The sequence below is a fragment of the Phyllopteryx taeniolatus genome, chromosome 13, assembly GCF_024500385.1.
Source record: "Phyllopteryx taeniolatus isolate TA_2022b chromosome 13, UOR_Ptae_1.2, whole genome shotgun sequence".
NCBI classification, from domain to species: Eukaryota; Metazoa; Chordata; class Actinopteri; order Syngnathiformes; family Syngnathidae; genus Phyllopteryx; species Phyllopteryx taeniolatus.
Window position 1 is genome coordinate 1,218,279 of NC_084514.1, and position 15,223 is coordinate 1,233,501.

General features: G+C 43.0%; 1 protein-coding gene across 3 annotated transcripts in view; it reads right to left on the reverse strand.

Moving 5' to 3' along the window:
- eml5 (EMAP like 5) overlaps positions 1 to 15,223 on the reverse strand; it is a 47,183-nt gene that overhangs the window by 8,306 nt on the left and 23,654 nt on the right. For all 3 annotated transcript variants that reach the window (XM_061795401.1, XM_061795400.1, XM_061795402.1), the window contains 27 exons: positions 14,415 to 14,552; positions 14,070 to 14,326; positions 13,783 to 13,995; positions 13,551 to 13,718; positions 10,366 to 10,472; positions 10,161 to 10,279; positions 9,884 to 10,070; positions 9,690 to 9,795; positions 9,084 to 9,177; positions 6,810 to 6,910; positions 6,510 to 6,703; positions 6,243 to 6,354; positions 5,989 to 6,116; positions 4,935 to 5,076; positions 4,657 to 4,809; positions 4,439 to 4,570; positions 4,264 to 4,352; positions 3,522 to 3,698; positions 3,254 to 3,455; positions 3,046 to 3,172; positions 2,831 to 2,845; positions 1,491 to 1,569; positions 1,109 to 1,238; positions 927 to 1,025; positions 661 to 681; positions 405 to 578; positions 89 to 297 (listed from right to left, as the gene is read on the reverse strand). In XM_061795401.1, the coding sequence (XP_061651385.1) occupies positions 89 to 297; positions 405 to 578; positions 661 to 681; positions 927 to 1,025; positions 1,109 to 1,238; positions 1,491 to 1,569; positions 2,831 to 2,845; positions 3,046 to 3,172; positions 3,254 to 3,455; positions 3,522 to 3,698; positions 4,264 to 4,352; positions 4,439 to 4,570; positions 4,657 to 4,809; positions 4,935 to 5,076; positions 5,989 to 6,116; positions 6,243 to 6,354; positions 6,510 to 6,703; positions 6,810 to 6,910; positions 9,084 to 9,177; positions 9,690 to 9,795; positions 9,884 to 10,070; positions 10,161 to 10,279; positions 10,366 to 10,472; positions 13,551 to 13,718; positions 13,783 to 13,995; positions 14,070 to 14,326; positions 14,415 to 14,552 (3,673 nt within the window). The remainder of the gene's footprint in view (positions 1 to 88; positions 298 to 404; positions 579 to 660; positions 682 to 926; positions 1,026 to 1,108; positions 1,239 to 1,490; positions 1,570 to 2,830; positions 2,846 to 3,045; positions 3,173 to 3,253; positions 3,456 to 3,521; positions 3,699 to 4,263; positions 4,353 to 4,438; positions 4,571 to 4,656; positions 4,810 to 4,934; positions 5,077 to 5,988; positions 6,117 to 6,242; positions 6,355 to 6,509; positions 6,704 to 6,809; positions 6,911 to 9,083; positions 9,178 to 9,689; positions 9,796 to 9,883; positions 10,071 to 10,160; positions 10,280 to 10,365; positions 10,473 to 13,550; positions 13,719 to 13,782; positions 13,996 to 14,069; positions 14,327 to 14,414; positions 14,553 to 15,223) is intronic.

Genomic DNA, 15,223 nt, shown 5'->3' on the forward strand with positions numbered 1-15,223 from the left:
AGCAAAGCAGCATTTTTAAAACAAACACATTCTTAGATCAACAGCAAGCCAACTCGATGCTGATCGACAATGACCTGAAGACACTTACCGCTCCGAAGGCGACAGACAACATGGTCTGCATGCGGGCATCTTCTATAGAGCTCAGCACTCCTTTCTTGCTGAGCAAAGCTCGCCCTGCTAATGTCCAGAAGCGGACGTGCTTGATCCCCACGGAGACAAAATGAGTGTCCGAGTCTGGACGGAACTCGGCCACAAAGATCCTCTGCGTGTGGCCAATGTGGCTGGCCACTTTGGCACCTGAGAGACAAACCCCAGGGTCAAACAAAAGGTGAGCTGAGCTGAGCTGTGGTCAGTCAGAGTTAGAAAGATTGTCTCAAGATGTCCCATGCAAGATCAGCTTGTACCTTCCTGCCACTTCCAGATGGCGACGGTGTGTTCAGAGTCTAGGCCCACAGACAGCAAGAGCTTCCCTGTGGCACTGAAGCTGACAGAGCACACCCCACCCGAGTGGAAACAGCGCAGCACCGATAAGGTCTGCTTGGTCAGGGCGTCCCAGATGTGAATAGAAGGAGATGTGGCTGAGTAAGCAAGAAAGCAGAAATGTAAGAAGACTGTGGATTTGTTTCTTTCAAAGCTTAGACACTTCAAATCATTTCTTACCTGACATGTCGCCAGTGTCACCTAAAGGGACAGAAAATGAGTTTTGACTGATTATTATAGTATTATTCAAGCTTGTTTCAAAAGCCACTCATTCGCCCTCTGGTAACTTTTTAGATGAAAAGAAGTACATTGGATGTAGTGATTTTTGCAAGCAGATTGCATTGAGAAAGCTTGAGGGAGGGGGAGTGGCTACTTGATACAACGGAGAAAAGGGAAAGAGGAGCGAGCGGCTGCGGACGCAAGAGGCTGTCATCTCACAAACATACCTACTTGGCCAGTTGCCACCACGTTGGGGAATTTGGGATGTTGATTGATTGTCAGGCACAGAATGTCATCACTGTGTTCAACATAGAAACTTTGGCAGGCTGCGAGAGAATAAATACACGCAGGCTGTTATTACTTCCGGCTACAGTGTCATGTAAAACTACATCCGTGTGTAAAAACCAACAGGTGGTCAAGTTGAGCACGACGCCAACTGAGGCTGTGTGGTAAATGATGTCTGCCCCCTCATTCAGGTAATGCACGTTATTGCGGCAGTCATTGCCACGGTAACCGAACACCAGCTCCAACACTAGATCCTGTGGAGAAAGACAGAGCAGGTAGTCAGAGGGTTAGAAAGGTGGTTGTCATGACAACAACAAAGACGTCCACAGCCAGCTCATAGCTGAAATCATCATTCGATTAAGATCATCGGCAGAGAGTTTGTCTGAGCGGTACGCAAATCTTCAAATAAAATCATGTTGGACAAAAGCATTTTTAATCATTTGCTCTTCTGAAACACAGCAGAAAGCATATCTTTATACAGTTTACAGTGTTTGTAATGATCTTACGTCAATGGGTCTCTTCTTTTTGCCGACATTATTGGTCTGCAGCTTCTCAGGCTGCGGCAGGGCTCTGCTAACGGGAGGCCTGGAAAACACTGCTGCGTTACGAAGGCTGCTTATCACCACCCTAATTGCAAGAGTGATGCATTGTATGTATTCCATGAGGGAGAAAATGTTGTTGTTGTTGTGGTAATTTACAAAATCACAAGGGGTTTAATGATAACAACAATAGCATGTTTACTTTGATTAGAATCTGGCGGTTACAGGGTAGCACTCAAAGTAGTATTGTAACCAATAACATAACTGAATTAATGACTGAAGGGCAACTGCCATGTCTTTACTGAACAGCGCCATGTTTAATTTCTATGCAGACAATTGAGCTTTGCGCATGCGTACAAATAACAAGCAGCTTACCTTGAACCTCTGCACGGCAGCAATAGCAAAGAACAAACGAGAATTACTCAACAGATTTCATACAGTACTCAATGCTGCTCCTCACTGGATATGCACTTCAACAACACCTCAGCTGCTGAGGACATAAAACAGAGAAGTGAGCGCCGTGCTGTAACCATGACAACCAAAGTCCATTTCAAGGACATCTGCTGCCTTGTGGAGGGTGGCTGTGTGTGCGCTTACATACTGTAGTTCAGAGACTATTTCAGCCGTTCCATAAAAGAGTTACTCTCCATTTTGATCATATAAATAAAACATTGCATGATTTCCATTCTTTTTAAGGGTTGGTTAGAAGCCATTTTGGGCACATTCCAGGACTCGTACTTTGACAAACTCCCCCAAATGCTCCCCAATCCAAAGCAGGTATACTAGATTTTTTGCCTATGTTATTTAATAGGGGTGGAGCATAGAGCCAAGTTTGATGATCTTTTCAAGGATTTGACATGAAAAAGGGGCAGCGAGGGCCCGTTGGTCACTATTTGCATTTATAATTCATAGTTATTGTTATTTAGGAAGGATATTTGTTTTGACAGTGTGCAAGTGTCCATGTCTACTTACTGTATAAACATGTTTTGATGTCATCACACATAAATGTTAATAAACTACTCAGGCAAACGTTGTGCACTAATCAATCAGTGCATGGCTGTGCCCCAGTGCACAGAGCAGGGTCCATAAAGGCATAGTTGATAAGTCTGGCTTGGAAGAACCTAACTGGCCCACACAGACCTCAACCCCACCCAAAAAAAAAAATGGATAGTCAAGAAAGTGGAATTCATTACCATTAATGTTCATTTCAAGATGGGTGTTGGTTGACCCTTGAATATGTATATTTATGCGTCATCCTGACTACTTGGATGCAATACCCCAAACGTATATGAAACATAAGATCTTACCTGACCACACCTTGTCTTCAGATGGAATGAAAGAAGGAAGCAGGACAATGATAGAATGCAGCCATTACAAGAAAGAAGAAGAGCAGAAAAGGTGCAAGTTATTTTAAAAGGGTAGGTAGAGAGGTGAATTTATAGATAAGAAAAAGACGCTGATGACGCGAGTCATATTTTCTTTGATATACTGAAATCTTTCCCACAGCTTCACTGAAGAATACCTCTCATCCACAGAAGGCTCTTTGAGTTGCAAGTGGGGTTTTATACCAGTCATGGGGCGCATGTTGGTGGATAAGGCTTTGATGGTATAGTTAATCTCATTCTCCTTTGTCACATCGCTGTCATAACCTGAAAAAGGAGAGATACAAATATCATGACAACAGGGACATTTCCCCCTGCAAAAAAAGGTCAGAGAAGCTGCTCTCACACCTCCATCATCCTCGCTCTCGATGTCCGACTCCTCGCTGTCACACTGTCTGAGCTCCCTGTGGCTCTCAAGTTCATGGGTCCAGATCATGAGGCACGTGTCCCCCCCGCCAGCCGTCACCAATAGGCTGTCTTCATGGGTCCACCGCACATTTGTAACATGCGTGCTGTGAGCCACATAGCGTTTGAACTTTGCATACTTGCCCTGGGGGAGAAACACCTTTCATCAACTTGCTAAAGTAACAAGCGACTGTTGAGCATTGTATCTTACCCTGACAGGATATCTGAAGACCTTTATGTATCCTAGATCATCTCCTGTGGCAAGCACCTTCTTGTCATGACTAAGGCAAGCAGAGGTCACCTCTGTGACCTCGCTGATCACAGGCCAGATGCCCTCAACAGACGTACCCAGAGCACATGTCCACGTACTCCAGTCGACCTTCTCCACCTAAGACACGTAGATAAATAGATTATATTATGTTCTGCGTCAGAGGCAATTGGACATTTTGTTGTTTAAGATTTTAAGTTCATCTATTCGTCTATCTTCTCTACCGCTCATCCTCGCAAGGATGAGCTGGGGCTTAGCCCAGCTGACACAGGGTGAGAGGTGGGGTTTAGACCAGTGGTCCCCAACCGTTCCGTCATTGAAGTACACCTATTTTGTGGACTGACAAGCATTCGTCCACGGGGGGGGGGGTATTGGAATGGCGTGTCCCCGACGAGGTGGGGATTGCCCCGTCTCCCGCTCTACTTACAAAACAAATGCTATATATACTGTCGCGGGCGTGCTGGAGCCCATCCCAACTATCTTTGGGCGAGAGGCGGGGTACACCCTGAACTGGTCGCCAGCCAATCGCAGGGCACATAGAGACAACCATTCAGACCTATGGTTCATTTGGAGTTTAATTGAATTTTGATTTTTTTTTTTTTCCTTTCCCCACACCATCCATCACCTTCCTTATGTTTGTCTCTCTCTCTCTCTTGCTACTGTCGTGTTTCTTCTCCCAGCTTACCTCTGTGGCAGGGATGGTCTGCCTCTTGCCGCGAGGCGCCTCAAAGAAAAACTGCTCTTTGGCACTAGTATTGACTTGGAGTAGTTTCCCTGTGAATTAAAGAGCCCACGGGGGTCACGGTATTTAGCGGTTATTGAATATTACTGTGCAAAGATCAACTATAAAAGATGTTTACCTCTCCTGTCCCAATCCAAATGGGTGATAGAGTTGAGACATCCTTTGCACACTCCCACCCGTTTGCTGCTCATTACATTGTAAATATCCACAAATGTGTCTCCTGATGCCACTGCAAGGTACTTGCCAGAACCTGAACAGAGAGATGACAACAGCACTAATTGGTTTATAGTCCTGTTTTCAAAACCTGGACTCGTCAATCACAAGGGAGCCACAAACCTGGAGAGAATTTGATATCTGTGATGATGTCCTTGCGGTGGTGGAAGGACACAAGGTCCTCTAAGGTGTCTGCATTCACAATGAGAAAGCTGCCATCATTCAGACCGACCGCCAAAGCTTTGCCATCAGGGGAGAAGCAGCAGCAGCGGCCACCTGTGGAGGACAGACAGGGCACTGGTTAATGGCTTAGGACCCAGTCACTTGCAGTCAGGATAAATGCACAGGACACAAGAGGGGAACAAAAAAAAAAAAAAATACTACAACAGTTGGTGACTCACCTTTCCTGAGCTTGCGCACTGCCAACATGCAGTGACTGGGAGAGAGGTCCCATATGCGCAGGGTTCTGTCATCACTGACAGTGGCGCACAGAGGGAGATGGGGATGGGTGGCGAGTCCCCAGACTTCACCTTCCATGTGACCCTGCATGACGAAACGGAGCACTTTGGTATCTTTAGCTGTATGGTACAATATCATCTACTGCGAGGTTTCATGAAGGCTTTGAGGATTAGAAAGCATGCCATGCTACTTATAGTGTGTACAATTCTTGAATATGATCTGATAGTTTTCAGTGCAGCAGCTAATTAAAGAAAACCTTTACTTCACTTTTCCCCTCATCAGTCAGAATCCAATTGTAATTGTAAAGCATTCCAAAAGGGCCAAGCAATACCACTCTGACAGCTTAAAGACAATGGGGCCTCACTCAGAGACAGAGCCAAGCCAAGCCACTTAGCGAAATTAACAAACGAGCCTTCATAGCTCCAATTTTTTTTTTGTCAATAGGCATGTCCTTGGGTTATACTGCAGGCAGTACAATAACACTGTGGGGGCTGTTTTGTAGCTTTACATGTGGGAACCCCAAAAAACGATACATCCATTACGTACCTCTGGTGTCAGGTGGAATCCTCACATTACCAAAACGGCATGTTTGTTGTTCCCCATTAGCATGGCACCGTTGAAGAGAGCAAGCCATTTTCAACACTTAAGATTGGTCAATAATTAGTAAAAATATCAGACCCACGTGGGGACGGACCAATAGTATAGATTAGTAAAAAAAAAAAAAAAAAAAATACAAAATTGACAAAATGTAGACACAGATTTTGGCTTGATCCCATCTATATATTACTAATATAAATAAAGCCCTTTTTGGTGTGTTCTGGAAGGCATTGCGATAAAAAAAAGCATCCCTCTAACCATTCAATTCTTCCCACTTTCAAATCTTTACTAATTTTCACTCAATACCATTTCACCATGCGAAGCTTGCTGCCCGTTTCATAGCTATAGTATATCCTATTTAAGTGTTTCGAAGTAATATTCTTAGTTTTGCCATGTCACCTGGACAAGCAGAGTAATGGGGCCACTTTTGTCAACCTCCAGAATCTCTCCATTCTTCGTTCCCACAAGAATGTGGCCGTGGCCTAGCGATATGGCACGTATGGAAGGGTTGTCCTCCAAAAGCAAGCCTACAGATTTGAGAAAATCAAAGAAGTCATGAAGAATTTCTTTCAGCTCGACCCATTGAATGTTGTCAGTGTAACTGGAGCGAATAGATACAATATACTATATCGGGGGCAAGATGACCATATTACCCTTAGAGCCTGGAGCGAGCACCGCCCTCTTGATGGCATAGGTCTTGAGGCATCTTTCAAATGTGTCATCCCAGAGCGCGACTATACCATCCTTCCCTCCAGTCACAAATCCCTGCAGAGATAGTATAATGGCATATTCAAAGATCAATGAACATGTGACTAGCAGACATCAAATTGATTTCACAGTGCACCCCCCAGGGAGATTATTAACAGGCCATTTAGGATTTGAAATTGGTCTGATTTGCAAGAAAAAATCTCTTTCATTACCTTTTCAAGAGCATGCATACTGAAAACGGGGCCGTCATGGGCTTTGACAGTCTTCATCAGGAACATGTCCCTCCAGATGCAAATGTCACCGGTACACGTGCCTGAGAAGACCATCTCCTCCGACCAGCCATAGACAGCACACATCATAGTCTCCGTCTTTCCCATGTTCCCCTTGCGTCCAATTAGCCCACCACCTGAGAGAGTGGGAATAGGCGCACAGTAAGATGCTTGGCTTCAAAGTCAGACTTCAGCTTGTTATCAGCGCTGCTTGTCAGCATCAATCAGACGACTGGCTCGTACCAGCTTTGTGCCAAAACTTCATATGTTTTACACCGGCTGTGATGAGCTTGTCAGGCAGGTAGGGATTTATTTTCACCACAAAGATCTTGTCTTTGCTTCCACTGAAAACACAACAATATTTATTATTAATGAAACCAACTGGATGTGTTCCAAATTCTACATTACACAAAATGTGTTCTTCCTCTGACCAACCTCTAGCCCTCCTTTCAGGTTTTATGGAAATTACTCCCTTAATTTTGTGTAATCCCGTTGACAGGACAGGCAAACATGGTACTCAAATTAGAGAGGCCACTCGCTAAAGCCACACACAGACTTTACACTTCATTTAAATACCTTCCAACTTATTTTTGCTGATGAAACATAAGTAGGACTCAATGTAGAGACCCATGAAAAAGTATTAGTTCATCTTCAGATCTTCAAAATGTTGAAATGTTTGGATACTTCAAAAAGTAGAACTGCGGCCCACCACATCACGTGGACCGCTGATGCATCTAGGAGTCGACTTCATCTTAACAAAATCTGTACCAAACTCTGTCTTTGACAGCACAATTTATCCCACAGGGCACTGACGTTGATATAATCGGTTTGCAATGACAAGGCCAGGTTAAGGCCTGATTAGCGCTTCTGAGAACACTGGTTCAAATGCAGCCTCGCCTGTGTGAAGTTTGCATGTTCTCCCCGTTTTGTCCGGGTAATCTGGTTTCCTCCCACATCCTAAAAACATACATGCTAGGTTAATTGGAGACTCTAAATTGACCGTAGGTGTGAACGTGAGTGCGAATGGTTGTTTGTTTATACAGTGGGTACGGAAAGTATTCAGACCGCTTAGAATTTTTATTGCAGCCATTTTCTAAAATCATTTTTTTTCCTCATTCATGTACGCACAGCACCCCATATTGAGATAATAATAAAATAATTACGAGTATTGAAATTAGCCTCTTAAATGAATACATTGTTGGACAGCATGGCGGAGAGTAGTTTACATGTCTGCCTCACGGTTCTGGGTTTCAGGGTTCAAAGCTCAGCTCAGGCCCTCCTGTGTCGCGTTTGCATGTTCTCCCCGTGCTTGCGTGGGTTTCCTCTGGGTACTCCGGGTTCCTCCCTCATTCCAAAAACATGAATGTTTGGTTAATTGAAGACTAAATTACAGGTGTAAAACCTGTGGGCCAGGGGCCACATATGGCCCACCACATCATAGGGCCTGCTAATGCAAGTCTACTTCATCTTTAACAAAATCTGTGCCAAAATGGCAAATTGTCTTCACTTTTAATAACACTGCCATATTGCAAACATTTTTTATTACCAAACCCATTTTTACAATAAATTGAAATGGTTAAATGAAGTATTTTCCATGACTTCTGATATCAAAACTAGTAATCCGTCAATTTGTTGTGTTGTATATGTAATAATAAATATACCGTCTATGAAAGAAAAAAAAATACACCCTATTTAATCCAGATTTTGCATTCCTTGCCCATCTTCCTCCCTGTACACCATGAAACCTCATCTTGGCCTCCCAACTGATTACTACTCTCAGGCCTCCCCCCCCCCCCCCCCCACACACACAATTGCATTGCACAGCACCCACCAAGGTCTGCAAAGCAGATTAGTGGCGACAGAAGCCAATAGAAGAGCAAACAACAAACGCATCACGGTCAGTTTAAATTGAGTTGAGACTAAATATAAACATCAGGTGGGCCGAGCAACAAAGAAAAATAATATATATATATATTTTGAGATATGGATGTTTTACAGTTACATACTGTATTTCTTGCACTGTGCTTATGTTATTGTATTCTATTAAGGCAGCTATTAGGACCAATTACAATCAGTGATTCTGTGTTACCACTTTGCATTACTCCTTACTTTTGATGGCCCATTGGTTATTATATAATGTTGTTGTACCTGGGAAATATGGTGTCCTTGTCAAAATAAAATCTGACACAGACGAGCACCGAAAGTAATTCTCATTCATTATGGATACAGTTGGCGCCTGGGGCCATACTGTAACTATTCAAACTTTGGCAGGCTTAAGTGTCGCAGTGGAGCAGGCTCTTAATCTAAAAGGCAATTCCCTTTCTTCCCTCTCCGAACCATGAATCACACTGTCATCCCTGCGCGGCAAAGTGGCTCCGATTTAATCCTCGTTTATTAATGTCCATATTCAAAGAGAGAAGCTTCAATAATCTTAAATATTAGCACAAAGGTCTGTCAGAGCGCTCTCTGTTTCCAGATAGCAGCATCATATAAACAATGTGCTGTAACCCCACTCACCACATGGCTGAGAGCTTTTCCCCTTTCCTCCAGTCCCAAAGCACAATGGTGTGATTGTCATCCAGGCCCACAGAAGCCAGGCGCTTGCCATCCGCTGTGGAGTGTAAATCAAACCCGTGTTATTGGCAGAGATAGATCAAGCCGCCATGTTTGTCTTGAAATTTGGCCATTTTTAGCAGGAGATAAGAAGCCTGGCAGAATTCAAGAGAGGCGATTGATTGATTGATACCTGGAATGTTCTATGTCAGCGTGGGGGACCAAATAAAAGAAGTGCTGCTAATTTGCTACTGTATAACCGCAAGATGCCTGGGGAAAAAAAATGTGAACTCTGACACTTGTACATTAAGGGGATCTGTCTGGAGATTAGATGATTAGGGTCAATATCACTATAAAGTGCCTTAGGTGTCCTTATCAGAATCATTGAGTCATCATGACCATGTAGCAGACGAAAGAAACTTAAGTCTTTACCACATTACCACACAACTCCAGTACAATGGTAAGTCTCTTAAAATGTGTTTCCTGGATTTCATTATGGATTCTTAACAGTATAACCTCTACCTAAAAACAATGAATATGAAGTTCAATATGGTGATATTGACTGATTACCTGAAAAGTCCAAAGTGCACACTCCAAGCTGGTGGAAACCCTTCAACACAGACATTGGTTTTAACATTTCTGTGTCCCATATGTGGATGGAGGAATCTCGGCCAACCTGGATTGACGTAAATCACACAACTTCTTAACGTACAGACGAGAGAAGAATGCATTGCTGGTGTCTCTCCGCATAACTCTAGAGCTACCTGGCCTGTTGCTACAAAGTCCTTGAGGGGGTGGATAGCCAAACAGAGAATGTCATCATCGTGGCCCATGTAGAAACGTTGGGTGTTCTGCTGTCTGTTGTACACGACCCCAACAGCAGCCACGTGGTAAACGATTTCACCAGTCTGGGTATAGAACAAATTACTTCTGCAATCATAGCCCCTGTAGCTGCAAAAAGAAAAAAATACAAACATTTAGGAGAAAACCTCTATTTGTCATTTTATTTGTTTCTAATTGACCATTAAAGTGCAAGCTCACCCATGAATAAAGTGCAGCTTCAATCCATTCCCAGGTGCTCTCTCTCGCTTCTTCATTGCGATTGCTCGATGTTTCTCTTTGCACTGCTCTTTGAGCTGAGGTAGGTCTTCTTTATAAACCTGAACTCATGCATAAACGTGTGACATGTGCTTAATAAGAAGAGATGGATGTCCAAAATGGAAGGTCACGGGAGTTCATCACAAACCTGTCGTCTATACGTGAGCTGCGTTTCCTGCTCGATTTCCGAGTCCATTTCAGGCACATCTGACTGATCAGAGTCTGATTCTTCGCTGTTAGAGTCTGCCAAGGTCTCTAAAAATAGAAACATAGTTTGAGTTACAGCTAGCTGGAAAAAAAGCCGACACGACTGGTTAGCACATCTGCCTCACAGTTCTGCGGACCCGGGTTCAAATCCCGGCCGCGCCTGTGTGGAGTTTGCATGTTCTCCCCGTGCCTGGGTGGGTTTTCTCGGGTACTCCGGTTTCCTCCCACATCCCAAAAACATGCGTGGCAGCTTGATTGAAGACTCTAAATTGCCCATAGGTGTGAATGTGAGTGTGAATGGTTGTTTTTATATGTGCCCTACAATTGGCTGGCGACCGGTTCAGGGTGTACGCCGCCTCCCGCGCGAAGATAGCTGGGATAGGCTCCAGCAGCCCGCGACCCTAGTAAGGATAAGCCGTTAAGAAAATGGATGAATGGATGGATAGCTGGTAAAAAAAAAAAAAAAAAAAAAAAAAAAGCCTCATCTTTCACAAAATTATCATACACAAAAGCAACTGTGCTGTATGAGTAAACGTGAGAGTAGCATGTTATAGTACTGTTTTTCCTCCTGTTTAGCAGCCAAGCCGAAGGTTTAAGTACCGTATTTTCGCGACCATAAGGCGCACCGTATTAAAAGGCGCAGTCTCAGTTACGGGGTCTATTTCTGTATTCAACACATACATAAGGCGCACTGTATTGTTGGGCGCATGGTAATACATAAGCTAGCTTAAAACATACGGTAGCATGCATGCACGCTAAAACATTCGCTAGCATGCATGCTAGCGTATGTTTTAAAAAGGCAGCGGGAGCAAAACTGAGTTCGGTTGTACTTTATTGAAGTATTTAACAATGTACTCACGTTATTTGTTGATCAATCCTCATCCACAAATCCATCAAAGTCCTCATCTTCTGTATCCGAAATGAACAGCTGGGCAAGTTCTCCATCAAACATGCCGGGTTCCCTCTCGTCATTGTCGGAGTCAGTCTCGTTGCCGGGGGCCTGTTCAGCAACGATGCCGGTGTTTTCCTGCTATCTCCGCTTGCAAACCGTGGATTCGTTGATCTTGAATTCTCTCGCGGCTTCTCGATTCCCATGTTCCTCGGCGTAACTGATAGCTTGCAGTTTAAACTGTGCTTCGTAAGCGTGTCTCTTTTCGTAGGTGCCATTTTTGGGGGTCCTTAGCCAAACCGATGTTTTGCACAATGCACATACCGGCACTATATACCTACTGGGGGCGTGCCTTTAGTGTCTTCTTTCACGCGCACCCCTCCCCCTTTAACGTCCGCATGCTGTCCTCAGTCACGTCCGCCTTTCCTCTATATAAGCAGCGTGTCGGCAGGAAATTCTCCCAGTCAGTCAAGCGGGGCGCTCATCAAAGTCACACAACAACATTTACAGATTTTGGAACTCTGTGCGCACATAAGGCGCGCCACATTGTAAGGCGCCCCGTCCATTTTGGAGAAAATTCAAGACTTTTAAGTGCGCCTAATGGTCGTGAAAATACGGTATGCTGATGCTGAGCCAAAAAAAGTCAATAAGATGAACTGCGAGTTAAGGAGGGTTTCTCACAAGGTCCATTAGGAAAATGAAAAGGAAAGGCAGTTGGGTGTGTTTTAATTTTAGAGCACCCAGGTGCACTCTGTCTGCGGAAAAATAATGAGTTGGAAATGACAATGCAATTATAAATTTTTCAACACTCATATTGAATGGATGTTGTTGAAATATTATGGAATGGGAAGAATTTAGCATGACAGTTTAGTGCATCAAGCCCATAAGACTGGTGGGAGCAGTACAGTTGAAAAGAGGTGGGCACAACACTATTAGTGTCAATTGTTTACAGCAGGGGTATTCAACTAAAATTTAATAAAAGGTCCAGATGGAGAAAATGTGTTGAAGGTCAGTATTTAGTGTCTATTTATTGTGATATATATTTAAGTAGTCTGCCTAGTCATCTACATCTGCTTGTAATCAATACCTCAGTCCAATACAAAAACCTTTTGCCATTTATTATTGTCGAGTCACACGGAAATAAACAAATACGTATGACTGCTGATATGTACAGTTGTGCTCATACGTTTACATACCCTGGGAGATTTTGTGAAATATATATATTTTTTAATTATTTTATTTTTATTTTTTTATTTTATTATTATTATTTTTTATTTTTTTTTTAAATATGACTGATGACTGACCAAAGAACATCATTATTTTCTTTATGGTTATGTTTTGTTTAATGATTGTGCTTTTCTAAAATGCCTGTCAGTTTAATTTGATTCCCATAAGAAAATAAAATGAAATGTGTTTTGCCTGGTCCTTCATGGTTTATTTAAAGAAATGTCTATCTTCCGAATTCTGCCTGGGTATTCCAACATGAGCACAACTGTGTGTTCTCTCATTTGCTATATAAAAGTAGGGCTGTGCATTTCAAAATAAGAGCAGATGAACAAAAGGTTATACGTGTTCAAATAACTTGAAACTTTAAAATTTGATTTTCCCTTTTATGTTTGGCATCTTAATTGACAACACTTTTTTTGTCTCAAAAATGTTACATATTTTAATTTAACAAATCTTAACAATTGAGCCGTTTTAGAGGTTTTGTTTGTTCAAAGCCTTTATGTTTTGTTTCATAACAGCGTTTCTCCATCTTTAACTCAACTTCCACACTGTCTCTTTCGCTCCTCCCATGCTACGTTTCCCCTCTTCTCCGTCTGTGATTACCACCTGAGATGCAGATTTGATTGGCCGAAGGGAGTGGCTGAACTCGCATGTGATTGGTCAGTATGGCTCGTCACTACCATAAAGCCTGTAATGCTGTGCCACTTAAAATAGAGGCGCCCTGTATGTCTTGAATTATAATATACTCTCTTTTTATGGTTATGGTTTGGGTCCTAATGGGACTGTTTCTGAGCCCGGACCCCGACCGGGGTCCGCCAATTAGTGACCGCTTCTTTACAGCAACACAATTACTGTTCAAATAATGTAGATACATTTACCACTCTATCAAGTATAATGATTTTAACAGGTTAGAGTCATCTGTCCAGTTCTACCCATCCATTGGGAAAATGCAAAAGGATGCAAAACAGTTCCTTGGTTTCAACCAATCAAGACAGTTTCCTTCCTCTCACCTTGCGGTGCAATGTGCAGAGCTTCTTTTGACTTTCTCTCTGGAACAAACTTCCACTGGAAGACCGAGTGATCCGCTCCACCAATGGTTATAACCCACTGGTAGTCATGTGACCATCTTACATTGGTAATGTGGGCTGAGTGACCTAAATATTTTTTACATTTTGCGCCTAAAATCAAGAGAAATAATAATTAATTCAACATCGCGTTAAGAATGTCAGTTGATTTCTTTACCTTTTTTTATACATGGATATCGTAGAAGTTTGACTAATCCGTAGTCATCGGCTGTTACTAAGACTTGATTGTTGAAGTTAGCATCCACAGAGTTAATATCATTAACAGCAGAGTATTTGGGCCATATTCCATTAACCTCAGGACCCAGCACACATGTCCATGATGCCCACTGCACCAGCTTCAGCTCCTCCCTGTTTGTCACCTCCTTGCCACCTTAACAAAAGACACATGACAGAAATTAACTTTCACACTATGTAGCTGGAAGAATGTAAGCAAAGAAGAGTTACTTGGCATCCTATAGAAGAGCCTCCTGCCGCTGCCATCGTTCGATTGTAGGAACTTGCTGTCCGTGGACCAGTCCATGTGTGTAATGAAGCTGTTGGAGCCAATGCACTCCCCTACTTTCTTGTACCTCTGTACAACACCATAAATGTCCACCGAGTTGTCATTGGAGCCAACAGCCAAATGGGCGCCATCAGGGGAATACTTCAGCTCATGGATAGCCTCCTTCCTGTCCTTGATGTGGACCACTTCTGTCATATCTCTGGAGGCGAACAAAAATAGGCTCTTCAATAAAGCCCACATGGTAAGACATACAAACTTGCAGTCTTTCATTTTCATTGTGTACATGCCTGACTCTGAGAACGGTGAACGAGCCATCCTTCATTCCCAGGGCCAAATGAATACCATCAGTGCTGACAGCTGCACAGCGGATCGGCTCCTCCATGTTACATCGAGCTATCAGTGCATGGTCGATAAGGCTCCATATCCTTGTGGAGGAGCAAAAAAAAAATAAAAAAAAAAAAGACTGCAAATTTGTGACGAAATAACAACACATCGCTAGTATAAATACAGGTATTTATACACTGACATTATGGACCCAAGTTACAAAGATCTCTGTTCATTCTAATAGATTACGCAAGCTGTTGGTGCCCCTTGTTGCATGTGATCTACTAAGATTGTAAACATCTGAGATCCCAAATAACTACGGCTAAATTGCGTGTTTGCTCACCAACAGATTGTGCAGGCTGTTGGCGACATGTGTCAAAGTGGTGGGGATTGCCATATTTAAAAGTGGGTTTTAGGTAGCTTTAATGGTTTTCACCATGGGAAATTTGGGAGAGCGCCGCAAGCGCAAACAAAAGTTTGAACTGATGGAATTGGAAATGTTAGCAGAAGAAAAACAAACATATTACTGAGTTACAGAAATCTATTTCTTCGATAATTTGGGGGAAGTCAGCAACCTTTTACAAGCCATGTTTTGTTAGAGTTAACTCATTCAGAGTGTGAAGATGAAGACATCTTGCACAACATGGGACAGCACACCGTTAAAAACTGCTCTGGGAGAGGCACCGATGGTCCTGTGCGGTGAAATAACCCAGACACAAGGAAATGCAGAGTTGAAAGGAGTTTTTGTCATAACTGATATGGCATGATTCCT